The following is a 20,688-nucleotide window of genomic DNA, read 5'->3' as shown; positions in this document are numbered from 1 at the left end:
ACACGATAGTAAGCATACTTTTCTACCAAAACCACGGTATCTATGGTAATTCTACAAAACTTTATTCGCTTACAATGGCTTATCACATAGTCATTACCACTGCGACAGTCGAATTGTCGAACAGATTCCAAAACGCAACACGAAAACAAATCCCTCTCAAGAGAGGGACATAATCCGAGCAATTCAATTACACCCTTCATAAAGACATGTTGTCGTTATTGAAGATAGTGTTCCCTCCTATTCCTACTTTACGCGTCAAGTTATTTCCCAAAACAACGTGATCAGAGACGTGATGGTCGGGCAAAAAAAACCATCTCGACAAAACTGTGTTCTGCCAAATTAAGAACACCGTTCCGGGAATAAGGCAGCAAGACCCTTCGATCGGTGCACCTCGTTAAACAACCCATCATCCCTTTCTCCTGCCCTTGTTCGACTGTCTTCTATCTAAGCTAGAATCACAGCTTGTTGAAAACCGTTTTGTTTGCTTGTTTTCAGGCACTGCTGAGAAGGAGAAGACTCTTGCTCTCATTGTAAGCTTCATTTCACAAGGAAACAAATTGCAGTAAACCCTTGGCTTAAAAAGGAGGCTGCCCGCCAATAGCGAAGGTATCTCCTATTCCAATCAAGTGATTATTTATTCAATTACCGACTTGATTACTATAATGAGTCGTAATCGAGTTTTAATTAATGTAGTAATTAATAAATGAGTTTGATTTCTCTATTAACAACCAGATCATTCCAGGCAACCCGACAGACATGCCTCAATGGACTATAATTAACCAATTCTATTCCAGCTTTCAAATCAAGAATGGTTTTATGCAAACCATTTCAATACATGCATGTTGAAATGGTTCGCGATTGTAGTGATTAATTGTACTTAAAGAAAAAATTTCATTCCCTCTCTTCTCCAGTGACGAGTACCAGCAGCGATGCACGTACTGTCCCACCGACAACAGTCCGACCGCTTGTCCACCGGATTGCTTCTGCAAACGGCCACCAGATGACAGACCGGAGAGGTTGTAAATTGTGTGTATGTGCGTTAAAGAAGCACAAGTAGGCCAAGGTTTTTGATGCGTGCAAAACTAGCTAAGTGTTAAGCATATTAATCATTCTAATTGGTGTAATTGAAACGTAACCTTAACACAAAACAATTAAAGTAGAATTACGAATCAACAGCAATTTCACCACGAGCCAAAGAAAAAATACGCTCTTACTGTTAAGATATAAAATTTACACTACTCCGATTATGCTAAAGAAACTAACTTTACCATTGATACCATTAGTCAATCATAAATGTTCGCTTATCCAGCTTCAATGTGTAATGAGTTACAGTAGCATGCTTCAATACAATACGTATGATATTTAAACCGAAAAATAAATGAGTTAACATCAAACTGTTTTTTTTCCAATTATTAGGTGCTCTTAAATCAAAACGTTCGGTTATGATACTGTGATCTATTGTGAAACAAACAAGCAAAAAGTTTCAGCTGCATCGGCCGGGAATCGAACCCGGGCCGCCCGCGTGGCAGGCGAGCATTCTACCACTGAACCACCGATGCTTGATGAATGCCGGTATGCTGCGCAAAAGCAGTCGTGAACGCTTCAGTTTGTTTTTGGAAGTTGCTATCTGTTTCGTACACTGAAACAGTTTGCTGATGAATACAAACAAAATTCATCCAGTACGCGCGAGATGGGTTCATCCTCTTCAACTCAGCCTAACCTAGCGAACCTATACATTAGAGAAATGACAAGACACTCACCGTTAAGGCAACTGTCAACATCAAAACGGATAACGGCAATGCAAAATGATACAACTCGCCCGTTTTGATGTTGACAGTTGCCTTAACGGTGAGTGTCTTGTCATTTCTCTAATGTATAGGTTCGCTAGCCTAACCGCATCTACTGCGAATTTCTCACTTAGATATTATCACCGAGCACGGTAAAATACATTATCGAGATTTCAACAGCTGAGATCCCGGTAAAAATTTCGGTAATACATTAAAATACAGAGATTCTGTGAAAACAAAAGTTGAAAACCTGTCGAACTTTAACGAGATTCTCGGCAATGTTTTACCGAGATACCCAATAAATAGTTACGGAACTCGGAAAATTTAACTGTCAAACTATTACGAGAACTTTGGTAAAATTTACTGAAGTACGTGTTTTGCAATTTTTTCAGATAAACCCAGAATATGATCAAAGCCGATTAAATATACAGATGAATTTATTATTTATGAAGTCAACTGATTCAACCAAACAGAGCACTAGTGAAAACGGGACAGTTGTATTGCTTCCAGGAAATAAAGTAACAAAATTTATTTCTCGTGAGCTTTTGTAAATCTCCCTTAAAATGATTTTTCTGCTCATCAGTGCATTGAAAAGGTAAATACACTGCGGCTATAAATAAAATACCAATATCTGTTTCGATTTCAATTCCCAAACTTTCAATAACCTTCGTTTCAAGATGGGGCATAACACGATGTTTTCTTCGACAGTGGATAACTATTGCAACTCCACCTCCGGCAACATCAATTCTATCGAACCTGTGAACTATATAGTTGGGGTTTCGTTTTTAGTTTAATATTAGGCTTTAAACGCGTTTCAGTCACAACTGCAATATGCACACCATGGACTGTTAAAAAATTAAAAAAATCATCTTCTTTCGCTATTAAAGAGCGAGGATTCTAATTTAGAAAATTTACAGCATTATTTAAATTCATTGCTGAATTTCAATTTCATAACAATATTAGTTGTAAATTTTATACCTTCTTGAACAGCCTCGTACATCGAGTTACAGTTCAACAAAACAGACATTAGCTGCAGCATGGATTGTTGTAGGTATTCAATCTTCTCGGGAGTTGGACTAAATCAATACTGGCGGACTTTTCAACACTAAACACGAAAGGCTTGTTGCTGTTTGAATTCGAAATTTTACCTGAAAGGACACTAGCATATGAAATGCCCGGTGGTGCCTGAACAGGATTATTCGTTTTCAATTTGTTGTTTTCTAAATTTGAATTATTACCACAACTACAGGAAAGGCTGGTGTTGCCTGAACAGTATTGAAAGTCTATCGATTACCCACATTCATATTATTGACAACAGGTTGTTTTAAATACCTCCGTTGTCTTGAGGAAATAATTTTCGACCTAACAGGACAATCAAAGAAGTTTGATTTGTGTTTACCCCCACAATTTACACATTTAAAATTATTAGTGATCTCTTTCTCAGGACAGATGTAAAGGACATCTTGAAGGGAAGAGTCACCACAAATCATGCATTTTGTTGCCATATGGCAGTTACGAGTTTCATGACCATAGGCTTGACAGTTCCGGCATTGCGTGATATTATGGATACCTCCATGTCTCTTGAACTCTTCCACTTTACTCGCACATTGAATAAAACACTTGCTTTTTTTTTAATTTTAAATTACTTACTTTGGTACGATCAAAATATACCAAGTATTTTTCCTGGTGTATTCCAGTATTGTTAAAATTTGCGTTGGATTTACGTTTCATCAAAATTACTTGGTTGGGGGGAAAACCAAGTAATTCCGTCAGACAATCTTTAATTTCCTCAATAGTTTGGTCATTTGAAAGACCTTTCAAAACAGCCTTAAACGGTTTCTCGTTTTGGCGTCATATGTATAAAATTTTTACATCTTTTCAGTCAAATACTGTAATAGATGTTTATGGCCTTCAAGATTCGGCCAAAATACGAAGTTCGCCTCGGCGGCCAATTTGAAAATGAACTTCCACATCAGTAACAAATGATGAAAGTTCTGAACGAAGAGCTTTAAAATTTGCAACTATTACCACAATAGGTGGAACTTTAGCTTTCTTCATACCGGCATTTTGCTCAGAATGAGCTTCAAATTCTCACGTTTCCTCGTAGCCGCATCGAAGCGAGCTTTTTTAATTCGTCCTGGCATTTCAGGACAAAATTCACTTCACTTTCACTTTTCACAAATTTTGTCAACACAAATTTACACATTAATCACTCGTTAAACGTTAAAAACAAATCCAATACTTTGCGATTCAACAGATACTCTTTAAAAAAGATTACTTGTTGAAAGCGGAAAATTTGCAATATCTCTCGGTAGTCTAAGACAAGCCTCGAGCTGTTGGTAAAATGCGACAGATCTGGAAGGCAGTTCAAGTCGTACTGAAGTGAAACGGGTTTATCTTTATCTTAACATCGGCTACCTTTGGCGATCCACATAGCTACATAAACACCATTCGTGCTACTTTGATTTGAGATTGATAGAAGTTGTGATCATAATCAGCCGAAAATGTATTTGAAGTTGAAATGAATTAAGTTGGTAACGTGGTTTCCAGTTAAGGATTGATTTATGTTGCACTGAATGAATGCAAAACGTTCCCATACGATAATGCCAAGCAAATACTAACAGCTATCACAGTAAATTTAAACTCTGCTGCCATAACATCTTTGTATATGATTTGTAAGCATGGTTCCTTCAAAAGTTTTCGAAGAACTTTATACCAAAATCTGTGATGGAAACATAGTTGTACATATATTTACGATTAAACATTCATTGCTTTCTTTAAATTCAAATGCGTTAGGGTTATTGTTTGTGTATTGTTTCAATAGTCTTAAAACTTTCTATGACTTGAAAACCAAGCAATCTTATTCTTCATTTTACTGCCAAGATATTTAAATCATTCGCAAGTTGAATGGCTCTTTTATAACCTTCAGAGTACTTCAAATCTTTCAGATATAGATCAAAACTATCATTTTCCATGCTTTTAGTAAAGTCCATTTAGTAACCCTCGACATCTGACTCAGATCTTCAAGTGTCGTAGCTCACATGCACAACTTGTATAGCACAGTACAGTACATTGGTCTTTGATTTATCGAAAAAAACCTGTTGATCTTGATGGCTTGGAACAAGTTCAAGACTCTATTAAATGTTCCAAACTGAAATTGTTACAATTGCATTGCCGAAATATAAATTAACACGAAAAAAATCTATTTTTCAGTCACACGAAAACGTTAATGTTACAACTTCTGATATCATCTGTCGAAATCTGTCATTTGTAAATGATAATTTGAAAAATGAAATATATATGAGTCTATGTCGCTGAATTTTTTGGTATGAACATTTTCATTATTAAATTAGTATCGTAGTGCTGTACAATATTGCTAAAAACACCCCAATAATCTATTGGGTGGCGAAAGTTTTCAAAAAAAAACTCCCTGGAATATAAATTTGATTTTCATAATAGTTTTCAGCATTTAGCGTTAAAAAATGCAACGTAGATGAACGCAACTCTCAAGTGGAAAAGGCATTCGATCGAATATGGAGATAAACATTAGAGGTCCCGCATTAACCTTTAATCTGAAAAAAAAAATAGTCACAGTTTTAGCGCTGAAGAGCCGCTTAAAGACTGTTCCGAAAATTATAAATACATCTTCTTTCTTGAATAAAACAAAAAATACAGGATTTTGCGGGTCATTTTGTTCTGAAATATAGATAATAAGTGTTTTCTTTCCAGTTTCATTTTTTTCCAGTTTATTTTTCGTAGGATACGCGAGTTCTCTAACTTTTCTCTTAACACTACTCTTAAGAGTTTGCACAGTGTGTTCTCCGACCATTTTTACCACTTTAAGCCAATCTTTTTTAAATTTTTCAACATTGTCCGCTGGTTTGACATATTTCCTAAGCTTTGCCTTGGTCAAAGCCCAAAAAGTTTTAATAGGGCGAATTTCAGGGTAGTTGGGAGGATTCATCTCCTTTAGAACACATGTGACATTATTTGTTTTATACCACCCTAGTGCATCCTTAGAGTAATGGCAGGAAGCAAGATCGGGCCAAAAGATTGGAGGATTGTTATGCTGCTTAACCATGGGCAACAACCTTTTCTGCAAACACTCTTTCACGTAAATTTTACCATTCATTGTCATTCGTAATGAATGGACGAGATGTTTTCCCACATTCACAAATGGCCTGCCAAACCATTACCTTCTTGCCGAATTTTTCGGTGTTAATGGCTTTCCTTTCCCTTCGGTGATGTATAAAATTGCGGTCCTGGCAGAGTCTTATAGTCCAGTTTTATGTAGGTTTCGTCATCCATGATAACACACCCCATTTTTTTGGTCAGAAGTTTGTCATAAAGCTTCCGAGCTCTCGGTTTCACAGATTCAGCTTGTTTTGGATTTCGGTGCTTATTACGGGATCACTTCACGGTGAAATATATTTCACTCTCACGCTCACTCCACTTTTTTAGACCTATTCCCGATTCCACCTCAAGTGAGGTGACAAAAATCACCTCCGTGAAGTGAGATTGACTGTAAAATGAAATTGAGAATAGGACAAATGAAATGAGATTGTTTCCCAGCTCAAAAATGTCCAAGTCCCAAAAAGTCGTTTTTTCCCGTTTTTTTAGATAACACCAGATCTTGACGTGTTCTGCATTTCTAAGACATTCGGCATCAAAAAAAATGTTTTTTTCGGTATCGAAAATTTCCTGAACTAGTTTGCATTTTTTTCATCGGGCAAAAAAAAATGAAAATTTGACCGCTTTAAGGCACGGATCAAACTCTGATTCGCTTCGTTACTGAAGAATAAATCCAATATTTACCATTAGATCACAAATCAATCAACTTTAAGACTTATGGCAGCTTCGTGGAATCATTTCACCGTTCAAAATGGTCGTGAAATAATTCCACGCGAAACGTCGCTTTTTCCGTTCTCACTTCAATGATATGACACTCATAATAACCCAGATTCCACGGCATATGTCACTTCGCGACGTTTTTCTCACTTACGTGAGTCCCGTAATAGGATTATGTTCACTTCACTCTGATTTCACCGTGAAGTGACTCCCGTAATAAGCACCTTCGTTTTGGCTGCTTCTGCTTCCGACGGGTCTGCAGACCCATTCTTCCCTTGGCACGCATAACGTTACTCGCCGAGGTTCCAAGCTTTCTCGCCACATCTCGTACTGATACTGAAGGATGCCGCTTGTAGTATTCCTTAACCTTTTTGTCCATTGTGGGATCACAGGCCCGGGTTTTCTACCACGTCTTGGGGCATCAGTAAATGTGCACTCTTCACAATACTTCCGCAATGCGGTTTGAGCTGCTCCGACACTTATACCTTTTTTTCTGGCTAATTTTCTTATAGAAAGACCACTCACGGTGCCCATTTGTGCACAATTCGCTTTCTTTGCTCGGGAGAAAGGCCACGCATTTTCAAAATGTCGCACTAAATGTTAGAAAAAATGACAGCATCTGTTTCTTTTGGATGTAAACAACAGGACGCAGTCAACGTTTGGTTGAATACTGCACGTTGTTTGAAATGACGGTTGATCGTAAGTGTATTTATAATTATCGGAACGGTCTATAAAATAGAATAGCGTCTCGGCAGTTCTTCAGTTTTCCTCGATATATTTTTTTCGCTATCGAACTTTTTATAAACTGTGCATATTTTCATCGATCGAAAAAGAGCCTAAAGTCCGACTCAGCTTAAATTTTGTCATCAGGACAACTGAAATTTTGTTTTTTTTTTCTTTTTGAGATGACAACTGAAGTTAACTTTGGCTTAAAATTTTAGATGATTTTTTTGATTTTATTTATATTTTTTATAATCACGCCTAAAATAATAAAAATCTAGTGTTGGTTCGAGTTTGTCGAATTTGAAAATAAGTTTCTTTTGCAGTGTTAAAATACAGAGTAAGATTCAGAGTAAGGTCCCCCTCTTGAACAACACAAAATTGCATGTTCAAATCTCTATTAACATTGTACAGATAGCAAAAAAAATTGGTTATAATTGTTACTAATGATACTGTTTCGTAATTTTATAGGTATAAATATTTCGCGTTCAAGCACAGCATTGACCCATCTTGCCCCACCATACCCTATACTTCATTTTTTTTCCTAAGCCTTGTTGATAAAGTTTTAAAGGGTTTCCTAAACATTTCGAAAAATTTTATTAAGCGCATCATAATGCAATAAATTTTCAATTTGTATGACTTTTCACATAAAAAAAAAATGTGATACACTTAAGTCGCTTTTTACGCGGGGGATACGTGCCGCGTAAAAAAAACGCGTATCTTCCGGAATCCGCGTAAAAAAATACTACAAGGTATACAGCCCTAGAGGTTGTATGAAATGGTGACGTAGGACTAAATGTATACATTATATGCTGCTATGCGCGAAATATGCAAAATAAAGGTAACCTGGAAGTTGACTCGTATGCAGCTCTCGTTTCTCAATGCCGCGTACCTCTAACAGCTATACTCCATTCGCTGTTGTGTGACAAACTAGACTGAAGCTGAATTTTCTACACGCAATCTTTTGTATCGAGTTCAGCGTAGATTTTTGCCATTAAGGCGTGGCCACACAGCTTGGAGAAAGAGGAACAAACCAAAACACTTTGTTGAGTCAAAATATGTAGGCAGTGGAATTTATTTCGTCCATGTTATTGTTCTGTGCTCGGGAAGCAAGCCAATAACGAGGGAAATCTATGGGAAAGCTTGACCTTGGAACTTTCACCTTTTTCCACCATTTAGCAGTAAAGCAACAATGTTGAACATTATATCAAAAAATTGTTACACATTTTATCTATCCACCGACATATAAATGACTAAGATGCATTAAGTCGTTCGCTCGCAATAAATGTTTGAAATCTGACGCAACATTTGCCAGTTTCATTTTCAATTTCACAAAGTGTAATCTGGTATAGAAAACAAAGACGTAGTCCTACGTCAAAATCGCGTAAATTCCGGAATCCGCGTGAAAAAAAACGCGTAAATTCCGGAATCCGCGTAAAAAACCCGCGTTAATTCCGGAATCCGCGTAAAAAGCGACCTTAGTGTATTTCCAGATAGTTGAAACAAAATTTTAGGTTTTGTCCAAAGTTTGTTCGAGGCAGCCACTATGAGTTGTCTATGAGGCATTCATTAACATTTGCAATAGAAGTGTTACAGTTGATAGAATCGGCTTTTACAAGCACCCAAGTATCTGTCCTCGATAGTATAGTGGTCAGTATCCCCGCCTGTCACGCGGGAGACCGGGGTTCGATTCCCCGTCGGGGAGATTTTTTTTTTCATTTTTTATTTTATTTATTCAACTTTCTCCGATCGGTTGTCGTCTCCTGTTTTAGTGTGTTCCACATTTTATTCATCTAAAATGATCTTTTCTTTCCAAAATTCAGACGTTCGGATGAACTGACGAGAGTTCCAAGTTAATTCTTTTGATATTTATTTCTCTGTTTCCTATTTCAGTCATATTATAGACGAATACTTAAAGATACGACGGTTATTATTTATTTTGTTTGTGGAATAAGCTGGTACTTATTAGTTCAAATAATTTAATGTTGCCACTAGCAGTTCTATATTCAGTTGCATAGTAATTAAGATTTTCATTTCCATTTATTTGACCATTACGAGATATTCTTCGTTCTGTTTCTGCGATGCTGCTATAAATGCTTATGTTAATGTTGGTAAGTTCTCTACATTCCAGTTGATGTAAATTTTTATGTATTACTATTATCGTCCAATCGATTCCGAAAACTTTTCACACCGCTCAGATTTGTGTCCTGTCTTTCGGAAACAAGATCGTTATTCAAAGTGCTTGCTTCAAATTTCGCTTCTGAAGTTTTTCCGTTATTTTCGTTTACTTTCTGTGACGTTCTCAGTTTAAAATTCTGTGAATGATACAAATTAAGAACAGAGTGGGTGTTAGATTGCGCGAACGAAGCTTGGCGTCGCTGAAAAGAAAGAAACAAATCGGAGAAGAGAAAAAGAAGAGCTCGAGGAACAAACCGTAATCCCGACAGTAGATCTGGAACGAAAATGTAAAAAAAAAACTTCTTCCGCAGTAATTAGTCACCCGTGAAGAAATGCACTTACCCACTCAAAACGGTTTAACGATCGGACCGTTGCCTCTTCGCCGAGTCATTTTGCTCCATGCATTCGAGCACCTTCAAGCGACAATCGCCCAGCTGAAAACCGTGCAACTGCTGGATCGCTCTATCGGCCGCAACTTCGCTTGCAAATGCGGCATAACCGTGACGCTTTCCAGGAATCAAATAAACATTTATCAAATCACCAAACCGACAGAAAGCGTCCTGCAAGAGTTTTACTGACACGGCTTCCGGCATGCAGATAAAGAATGCCTTTTTAGCGCAGAACGTCTGCTGGTTAAGCATCGGCTTCGGTGGGCCCAGTTGGGAAAGGATGTCGTTTGTGCAAACTTCCTCACGGAATTCATCCTCGAAGCGGACAATGATGCGTTCCCCCAGGGGATACTCAAGGCCGTGAATTTTATCCAGTGCGCGCTGCGCTTCGTCCCGACTGGAGTAGACAACGCAGGCGGTTGTGTTAATATCATCTGGTGGAATAATGATCAAGCATTATATTTATTAATTTTAGAGTTCAAATAAACTTACTTTGCGTTACAATGTTGCAGTACTTCATTCCTGGTGCAATATCAAAAACTCTCCACAAGCGGTCCTGATTCAAACAACTGCTGCAGATAACCACCAATTTTACATCACCACCGGGACGTCCCGAATCCGGGGAGTGAGTTCTTTTTCGAGTGCTCCCATTGCTGGATCCAAACCGGCTGCTGCTTTCTTTTTCCTCTGTTTGCTTCTTGAGATTGTCTCGTGGCAGGCAAAATTTCGCACGGTAGCTCGGGTTGCAGCCCTCGATAGCCAAAGCTGCCTCGAGGAATGAGCTGAACGTAATATATGCTGCACACTGACTCTGATTCTTCTTGTCTGGAACTAGACGAATCTGGGTAAGATTACCAAATTCACTGAACTCTTCCCTAATAGCATCTTCGCTTTTGGAGCTTGGCAGGACGGCAAACAGACGACGGAATTTGTACTCATTTACCTCTTCCGGACTGCCATCCTCCTTCTTTTTCTGATAGCTAAAATAAAAATAAATCATGTCAGTAGCATTGACGCCATTTTGGAAAAAAAGAAACAAATCAAAACTGTCTCGGAATTTTCACGGAACTCACCTTGCAGAAATCATCACCTTAATCGGCCGGGTTTCGCCCTCAATGTAGGAACCATTCTTCCGCAACCCACGGGCAGCGGAGGAGGTTTTTGTAAACTTCACATAGCCGACCCCCTTGCCCTGGCCGGTTTTCTTATCAACAATAACGACACACTCTTCGATTTCTCCATCGTCACCGAAGTGCCTCATCAATTGATCCTTGGTGATTTGCCGGCCGCATATCACGAACAGCCGGCTCATGGGCGGTTCCTCCGAGATTTCCTTCTTGCCGTTGTACTCCTGCATGCTGATTTTAATACTTTTTATCGAAAATATTTATGAATGAAAACACAGCAAGAAAAAATCACTGTTAACCACTGGAGAGACACAAGCGTTTTGCTTCTATTTTTGTTCTGCGATGACAGCTCGCTTGAAGATTCACTGCACGTTCATTTGGAGTTCATTCACTGAGTCAAGGTGGGTGCGCGATACCGAAATGTTTATCAATTAACCGCATGTTCTGAATAAGTTCTTGCGCTTGCATTGTTAATAACGACTGCATACCTGTATTAATATTGGTACCCATAGCTAATAACTACAGTCATACCTCGATATAAGGCAACTTTATTTTTATTTTCGTTACGTTATACAGTCATACCTCGATACAAGACAACTTCATTTCTATTTTCGTTACGTTATATCGAGTTACGTTATATCGAAGCAAAAAAAAAATATTTTTCAATTTATGCAAGAATGTTGATGGTTACTCAAAAATACGCGAAAACCAATTTTCCATCACCTATCAGTATTTTTAAACCTTTCTTATGCCCATTTTAGAAATATTTTCAGGTGCAAAAAAAAAATTTTGTTTTCAATTGATACACAGGTTACTCAAAGATGCGTGAAAACCTATTTCCCATCATCTATCAGTAATTTTAAACCATTCTTATGCCCATTTAGGGCAGTTTTCAAGAAGCAAAAAAAATTTTTTTAATTGATGCAAGACTGTTGACGGTTACTCAAAAATGCGCGAAAACCTATTTCCCATCACCTATCAGTATTTTTTAACTTTTCTTATGCCCATTTAGAGAAAATTTAAACTAGCAAAAGAAATATTTATTTTCTAATTGATGCAAGACTGTGAATTGTTACAATTTTCGCATAAGCCTTATATCGAGGTATGACTGTATTAGCTATCTTAATGTTTACCTATGCGCGAAATCAATGAAGTTGTCAACTAATGACATTCAAGATGCTAATTTACAGCCATAGTCCATGAACGAACAACAAAAGCCAATAAGGGTTATATTTATTTACATAAGGGAACATTCATAAATGACGTAGCATTTGAGGGGGAGGGGGGGTGCAGTTTTGTGACGAAATGTGACGAGGGGGAGGGCGGGGGTTCAAGCCAAGCTACGTAGCAAACATGAAACTAAGAAAAAAGAAAAAAAATTGGATTTTTTCTAATTGTTCTTTTTTATCACTGTTTTGTCTGCTTATGGTCATTTTTATTCCTTCCTTGTCTTTTCTTGTTCATTAATGACTCAAGGTATGTTTTTGATAATAAAATTTGCAAAAAAAAATATGTGGGGGGGGGAGGGTTGTTATAAACCTACGTAATTATCTAGAGGGGGTCCTGACTTTGTGACGTAATGCTACGATGGGGGAGGAGGGGGTCAAAAAAACCTTAAAAGTTGAAGAGGTTGTTTATCACACACGACCGCAGAGTTAACGTATAATACGACAGCCTGTCTTATGTCTATGTATTTCTTGGAATAGGTTTGGGAATACACTCCATTGGGGTTAATTAATTTAATGGTCTCTCTGCTCCAGACGACGTTCAGTCTATATGAGAGCCCTCCCTTCCAGAGGAGGAAGGAGTGTCAAGTTACCATTGACATATTTCTTACTCCTGAAAACCTCACCATGTCAAATTTGGTTCCATTTGCTTGATTCGTTTTCAAGTTACGCAGAAGTTTGTGTTATATTTGTATGGGAGCCCTCCCTTCAAGAAGAGGGAGGGGTCTCGAGTTACTCTAATAACCTTTTTCGGCCTCAAAAACCCCTACTAAATCGCTTATTTGATGTATTAAATTATTGGTTTACCATCTTTCATAACAAATCTTTATCAAAAAAAAATTCCCGATTTTATCACTTTCCCTATTTTATCACCCCAAACATCATAAAGGGGGTGATATAATCAGGGGAATCACTGTATATACATACGCTGGATGATGGTGGCTTCTCAAACCACCTGGCGGTGCTTTCAGTTTCGGGTTGTATTTACCCAACAATATCTGAATTGGATTACCGCTGGTGGGGTCCAACTCACTACCACCGCCGCTGTTGCCCGCTGCTGATCCACGCTGCCTTCGCCTACTGACATCGGTGTTGATGTCCGCTGCTGCTGCCTGCTGCTAGTGAACTGATTTGCTTGAGGAGAAACAGTCTCTTATATAGCCCAAAGAGTGTATTCCTGGCTAACTAGGTACTCCATTCTGTCGTCCTTTTTAGGGAAAGGCAGCAAGCGACCAATCAAAAGTCGACATTTGTGTTTCGACAATGCTCAACAATTATCAATAGTACAATAGTTCGAACAATCAGATTATAATTTTCTGCATTTGGACGGGTGCTTAAATGATTTTCCAATCGATTGCTGCAAAAACGACATAAATCGGTTGGAAACTGACTGAGCTTAAAAAGTTTGAAATTGGACAATTTTCGTGACGCTCTCGATGTTTTCGATTTTGAAATTGGATCCCTGTATTGAAGTTGGGTCCCTGTATATGTTGCCGTAAGACGTATTCTACGTCAAAAAAAGCTACGTCATTCATTGATGTTCCCTAACATGAATTACTTTTGGTGGTGACTTTAACATTTCAGCGATTTTGTAGAATGAAATAAATGCACATTGAATGTGTTGAACTTTTTATTCTTACCAAAAAAGAAATCGTTATATGTGATAAATTGAAGTTGGTGAATTTCTAGAGCAATCAATTACACATTCAGCCGGAGGAACTTATATAATGCTCAATCTGTTATTGCTATCGGGTCAAATCACATCGTGCCAAACTATTTCAATACAAATTAATCCCGCTTAGGCAGCAGAAAAAAATCTGTCCGGTTAACATTTCTACTCAATCAATTCTCAACCATACAACCGCTATGCGATTACAACGGGAAAAATCCCCTTCACCACAAGGATATTAGCAGCCACACAGGAACACACCGGTGGCCACGCTGGTCAACTGAAGTGTGGCATCATCGCCGGGGCCTGAGCGGATTACATTGATATGCCAATATCGTACATCGATCGACTAACCACCAAATAGGTAATCCCGAAACGAGCAACAAAAAAACCATCCAATCAGGTTCCTCTCGCACATTTTCCACCCGGACAGACACTTGAACTTATCCTGCCACACTGACAAAGTTCGTTTCCCATGGGAGCACGATTACGCCGGAACGACGCCGGAATCGTCGGAATGGCAAAGCCCGTGCGTTGTTCGGTGCGATGAAAATTTCAAGCGGAAAATTGCAAAGCGCAACATTCTGTTTTTTTGTTGTTCGCTTTTCGCGAATTTTTCCTCAAACGAGCAAATGCGTTGCAGCATTTTCATTCCCAAAAACGGTGATTAACTTTTTTTGCACTCGTCTTTTTTTTTAAGCATGCCTGAGGAAAAATCAATTTAGGAAATCGGATAAACTCTATCCGTTTGAATGGGTTCAACTGGCGGTGGCTGGAGTGCAAACGGGATTTGGTTAACTGGGAATAAGGATGAATGTAGCTTTCATACGTATGCATTGCGGTCAAATTTAGGTTCCTTTGCGGTTTGTTTTAGATCAAAACACGTAAATCACCGTTAAACTAAGATAGGTTTACCGAAACTATTGGCTGGTGAATTGAATTACAGTTTAAAGCAATCGTAAAATTGGGCGAATTTTGTGGTTTGGATTAGTTTTTTATTAACATCAATATAACAAATATTGAAAATTGTTGAATGACTGAATATATATTTAAGAAAGCAAATGTTTCAATAATATGGTGCTGTTAGTTTTAGTATTGTTGGTTAAAAATTGCGAGCTCATATAATATGAGTTGCAAAACAGTCGTTTAAATAAAGAAACCCTGCTTAGGCAAATTGCTGACAAACAAATGGCTTGTAGCTCAGCTAAAAATGTGCAACCTGTTATTTTTTGCTCAATATCAAAGTTTCTCAGACATGATTTGTATTGCCCCGAACTAGAAATTATTCATTTTATCTACGTAGGTATCAACTTACAAATTTGTGACATTCATCGTGGCATTATGCTCAAAAATCCAACAGCTGGCTTTAAACGTACAAAAAAAGGCAAAAGGTGTTTAAAAAAATGTATCGTTGTTATTGGGTTTTTAAATCATCAATTAAAACTGAGGGAAATCGCTTGAATGACAGTTCACTCTTGTACCAACTATCGTTCGAGCGATCAGGAGCGTTATTTATTCTTTGTTTGAAAATCGAGGGGCAACGATATAAACATTTCATAAATCACATTATGCTCAGAGAAAATTCACTCTTTTACCTGATATATAAAAATCAGGAATTTGTTCGAAGCTAAACAACTCAGTTGTCTTGGGTTATGAAATTGTATGATTCAGCAACGTCTTTATTTTGGGCAGTCAAATCCTTCTGAAACCTATCACTTCGACCATAGTGGAAATCCACCGATATCGACCGACCAATACTGACAAGATAATGGTTTCTTTTGATGTCACAGCGCTCTTCCCCCGTGAAAGCAGTCATAAATCTTTTGGAAGACATCTCTCCCAACAATGTGACAAAACAAGGTAAAGTACGCAGTTTTTGAGCCTAACTCGACTTTGAGTGGAAGACAATTCAGTCTTTCAGACTTTTCAGTTCGAAGCAAATTTACAAACAAACAACAGGATCGTCTATGGGAAATCCTCTTTCACCCTTTCTATATAAACTTTTTTATGGCAATCTTGGAAAATAAACTAAAGGAAAATGATTCCTCACCAGATGTAGATATTTTGAGACAGGGGGACTGGCAAAACTTTTTTGAGCGTTTTAATAAGGTTCGCAAAAATATCCGTCTTTCTTTGGAAATTAAGCAAAACAACAGACAGGAGGGCCTATTAAAAGAAGAGCGGCGAGGTTGGGACTCGGCATTAGCTCTGCCAAAACAAAGTACCAGGCAACTGGTAGGAAGCGTGGGAGTTCCGGTAGCGTTGGTGCTGATTAATGGTGAAAGATTTGTAACAGTTGATGAATTCATTTATCTTGGTAAAAGCAAAGCAAAGCCTACAGTGCTACATTCCGATTCGGAACTCGACCTTCTGTTTATTATACACAGGCTTCGCTGCCATACCTCGCAGCATCGTACCTCGAGACCAGCTGGGAGATCTTTTATCTTGGTATGCTTGTGATATGTGATATGAGTCTTGAAGTGAAACGACGAGTTGCAGCTGCGAACAGGGCCCTCTACGGGCAACATAACCAGCTAAGGTCCCGTAGTTTGCAAACTCGCACTAAAGTAGAGCTGTATAGGATGCTGTTCCTCCCGATGGCCCTTTACAGACAAGAAGTATGGAGGCTAAAGGAAGCTGATCGTCGACTGCAGTAGCTACTCTTAATAGGTTCCCTACCCTATTTTTGAAATTGTTGAGCAGAATAGATATGATAGAAGATATGAATCCTTCACAGAAAATTTTACAGAACACTCATACTGCTAACATTAGATCCGAAAATGGTAGTTGTTGAATACTTCTACTTGTCAACTTCGTGAAAATATTTGGAATTTCGGTATGGATATTGTCTACAGTAATTGTACCCAGATTTCCACGAGCGGTATTGGCGGACAGTGCACGCAGCCCATTTTGACGTTTTTTGTAAGTTAGGGCATTTTTAATCGCACTACAGGGTAGAAAATATAACATCTTTGTAACGTAGCATAGCAACTTCAACAAACAATGGGAGTTTTGTTATTTAAATTTCATCGTGCGCATGTGCGGATCAATATAAACAAAACTGGTTATCAGAGTTGCTATGCTGCGTTGCGAAATTTTTATGTTTTTCACTCCGTAACTGCGATTGAAAATTACCCGACGGGAAACGTCAAAATGGGCTGCGTGCACTGTCCGCCATTACCGCTCATGGAAGGCTGGATAGTCTATAAACAAAGTGACAAAAGTTTAATTCTGTAGTGGTCAAAAATTACATGTGCATAGTAGGGTGGCAATGACATGTATGGGGAAAATTTGATCTTTGAATTTTGTTTAGCGAAAAGGTTCAAAAGTTTCGTATTCTCGAACAGTTTTCTCATACAGTCAAAGTATCGGTTTTTAGGCAGCTGCGTAGCCGCAAGGTTACGGAGTCCGCTTTGGGAAGCGAATGGTCGTTGGTTCGAATCTCAGTAGAATCAGGCCATTCGATGTCAAAACTGGACTTAAGTATGGGTTCAATCTCAAACTCCCCACCATTTACCCTTCCTTTACGCTGAAATCTATAACACCTTTGCGTGACTTCCTCTTAACAACAACAAAGTCCCTCTTATTAATAAAACTGGCCAGAAGAACGCACGACGAAACTTCTCCAGGGAATTATAATTGGTGATATTTGGCAAGAGGAACGAGCATCGGCATAGTAGAACAGTAAGCGTGTAAAAGGACGAGTATCACATTATACACAAGCACTGATAAACAATAATAATAAGCATGCCACTTCTCAATAGCGGTATTGCTTTTAACAGAAGTGCGGGATACAGCAGACACCCGAGCATATCTCACAATAGATCTACGATTCTGGTCGCAGTGAGGAAGTCCATACAGGAAACAAAAAAAACATCGGTTTTTTGACTGATGATGTTTATGAAATGTTCAGCATAAAATTTTTTGTATGCCAATTCTTTTAAAAACGCATAAAACGTCGAGATCTGGGGTGGCATTGTGCAGTTCGATTCAAAAGATTTATTTACTATTTTAGAGTACGTCACATGCTGCCAGTTGTCCTTCGGCTCATCTAACCCGCAAAGTCGAAAAAATACGAAAGACGAAACATAACGCACAATAGCGATCATTAAGTCTTGTTCGAGTTACTCCATACGAAATGCGCAATGTCACCTAGTGTTATAAAAAAAAAATCGACAAAAATAGGTTCTCTGAGACTCCCAGTTCAAGTCCAAGAAAGTCAATTTTTTTTAAATTTTTTTGGAGATCCCGACGTTTCATGGATTTCTAAGACATTTGGCATCAAAAAAACTCGATACTAACAACCGTTCCAGTTCAAAGATGAAGAAAAAAAAACCGTCCCAGTGAAAATAAATGATATCTCGTGATTCCTTTTTTATTACGTTTTTCTACGCGGAACATTTTGTTAAAACGCGTGACTGTCCCGCGAAATGCGGGACGTTTGGTCACTTTATCTATAGACAAAGACAGTGTACGGAAATTTCGGTTTTATTCTAAATACGGACACAGCAATGAGGGTCACTTTAGCAAAACTGACGTAGAATTACGTCTTACGGCAACATTCTGGGAGAGGGGTGCAAAATGGAAATCGAGAATGTCACGAAAATTGTCCAATTTCGAGTGCTTATATCTCAGTCAGTTTTCAACGGATTTCCTTCATTCTTGCAGTAATCGATTGGAGTATTTGTAACGCGTCCAACCGGTTGCATAAATCGTGATTTTATGATGCTAATTGTTGCACTATGGGAAAATGCAAAGTTTTGTTTTGAACGCAGATTTCGGCCAACCAGAACTGAAAACAAATACCAGGGAGGTGGTGAGCTTGTCAAAACCCATATACTTGGTGCGTTACCGATATGCACCCAAAATTTGGCTCTTAGGGTTACTATTTTCTCCAAATTAGAGTGACCAAATACATTTTTGCAAAATTCTAGTTATTGTTTAACTTTTAATCAAAATAAATTGTTTTTAATTGTGTAGAAACGTCGGTGGTTCGTCGTATCGGGAGTACCGAGAGCAAATGTGTATATTTAATTTTCTCCATGAGTTAGAAAACTTACAGACAATTGAATGAGAATTTTTTTTCGTTAGGGAATTAGAGTTACGTTGTCCATTGATGTGAAATTTTGTAATAATGAGAATTATTACTGGAATCTAAGAAAAAGCACTGCCCACAGCCGCTCATTTGTTGAATAATTTGATTCAAACACCATTCACAACTAAGCATTGCGTCCTTGATCGAACTGTAAACGTAGTCAACTAATTCACTGCCTGCAAAGATGACTAGAACAAGATACCTGGCTCTTGCAGAATTCATCGGACATGATCGTCGCTGCGCGTTAGCAAAAGTCGAACTAATTCATACACTGTTAGTATGATGTTTACTTAACGTCAAAATCAACTGACGACAAGGCCAAGACATGACTGCTAAAAGGTGAAACAATTTTTTCAGTATCCATGTGGATGACTGTACGGGTTGCCATCCGAAAAATGATAATAACGTGTACGAATGTTTAGTTCTCAAACATGAAACTTTCCGGAAGAATCAAGAATTATCGGCACATCATTTGAAGTTAAGCGTATCATCAGAACTTCCTGATAACCGCTATGACCATGCTCTACAGCCAAGTTTTCCACTCTTGTCGAGGGTAATAAAGCAAAAATCGGATCCCCCAGTGAACCTAACCATATGCACAATGGTTCTGAAACCTGGCTTACGACATATCAAACTTTAAGTTCTGGTAGAATAAATATAAGCCCTCAATATAAACCCCCACTCTGACAGTCAATTTCACACTTTTCTATCGTAGTGCAAAAAATATGGCAATAGCATTAAAAGCAAAAAATGACAATATCATTGATCTGCATGTTATCTAAAGCGTCGAGCTGACCAAACTGCTACACCTTTTTCATATACAATCTTGAACAGCTCAACGATCGATGACGGACTACGCACGATAAATCGGTTTTGCTCATAGTGACAATTTTATGAGAATTTAAGTCATCAGATGGTAGCACTAACCGTCAGAAATCGGTCGTGTTCAAAATGTATGAAAGATATGGAAGTTAGGTATTTTAATGGCGACAGGTCGTCATTGATCCATTGCTGAGTTCGGAATACGCCTACAAATTACTCGATTTTGGGCTACCCTTGCAGAAGAGAATATCATCATAATATCATATCCAGATATTGAAAACTCTATATCACAGTACCTCATTTTGATTTTAATATGGTTAATATAGTTGATAAAATAACAAAATATAATACCAAAATATTGTTTCTCCAATACGACATAAATAACAAATCTTGATATTGTGAATAGCAAACCAACAACTTACTTGAAAAATCACGAAAATAATTGGATGTGAGATTTTTTAATTGTTCGAATTATTGAACGTCGAATTCATAACTGAAAATATCAGAAGTAATCGATAACAAACTATTTTTTTTACTGAAAAACGAGTGAAAGTTTTATGAAATTAATTCAAATATCTTATGAAAAGCACAACGAGATATAATATCAAAATTTGTCATTCCCGTGAGTATCTGATCTGATAGCACGGTAAGCTCTAATAACAAAATATGTTATTGATGAGTTAAGATTTTGCTATGCTCTCCGGTTGGTCTTCTCCAATCGCCCTCGATACCCGTCTATCGGGTGGTTTTATCGACACCATACATCCAATAAGTATGGAGTCTACCACGGAGTCGTACTCTCTACTGAATATTATCTTTGCTGCCAG

At 38.1% G+C, this 20,688-nt stretch overlaps 1 protein-coding gene, 1 long non-coding RNA gene and 2 other non-coding genes across 9 annotated transcripts in view; 2 read left to right on the top strand and 2 right to left on the bottom strand.

The window, feature by feature from the left end:
• LOC129720791 (uncharacterized) overlaps positions 1-1,394 on the top strand; it is a 30,440-nt gene extending 29,046 nt beyond the window's left edge. For all 4 annotated transcript variants that reach the window (XR_008727283.1, XR_008727284.1, XR_008727282.1 and 1 more), the window contains one exon: positions 496-1,394. This is a non-coding gene — a long non-coding RNA (uncharacterized LOC129720791). The remainder of the gene's footprint in view (positions 1-495) is intronic.
• Positions 1,395-1,488: 94 nt separating this feature from the next.
• Trnag-gcc (transfer RNA glycine (anticodon GCC)) lies at positions 1,489-1,559 on the bottom strand. Its single transcript has one exon. It is a non-coding gene; the product is annotated as a tRNA-Gly (tRNA).
• A 7,429-nt stretch (positions 1,560-8,988) lies between these two features.
• On the top strand, positions 8,989-9,060 carry Trnad-guc (transfer RNA aspartic acid (anticodon GUC)). Its single transcript has one exon. It is a non-coding gene; the product is annotated as a tRNA-Asp (tRNA).
• A 148-nt stretch (positions 9,061-9,208) lies between these two features.
• LOC129720785 (RNA-binding protein 45-like) lies at positions 9,209-11,386 on the bottom strand. Of its 3 annotated transcripts, none has more exons than XM_055672531.1 (4): positions 10,996-11,386; positions 10,415-10,902; positions 9,876-10,356; positions 9,209-9,807 (listed from the first exon to the last, which is right to left on the bottom strand). In XM_055672531.1, exons 1-3 carry the CDS (start codon positions 11,277-11,279, stop codon positions 9,890-9,892), a joined length of 1,239 nt encoding a protein of 412 aa, XP_055528506.1. In that variant the 5' UTR covers positions 11,280-11,386; the 3' UTR covers positions 9,209-9,807; positions 9,876-9,889. The 3 variants fall into 3 exon arrangements, with proteins under 3 accessions (XP_055528506.1, XP_055528505.1, XP_055528504.1); XM_055672530.1 differs by having other exon boundaries at positions 9,209-9,670; XM_055672529.1 differs by having other exon boundaries at positions 9,209-10,356.
• Between the last annotated feature and the right edge of the window lie 9,302 nt (positions 11,387-20,688).

The sequence above is a fragment of the Wyeomyia smithii genome, chromosome 2, assembly GCF_029784165.1.
Source record: "Wyeomyia smithii strain HCP4-BCI-WySm-NY-G18 chromosome 2, ASM2978416v1, whole genome shotgun sequence".
Lineage (NCBI taxonomy): Eukaryota > Metazoa > Arthropoda > Insecta > Diptera > Culicidae > Wyeomyia > Wyeomyia smithii.
Note: the sequence above shows the minus strand (reverse complement) of the source record. Positions and strands in the feature narration are given on the sequence as shown.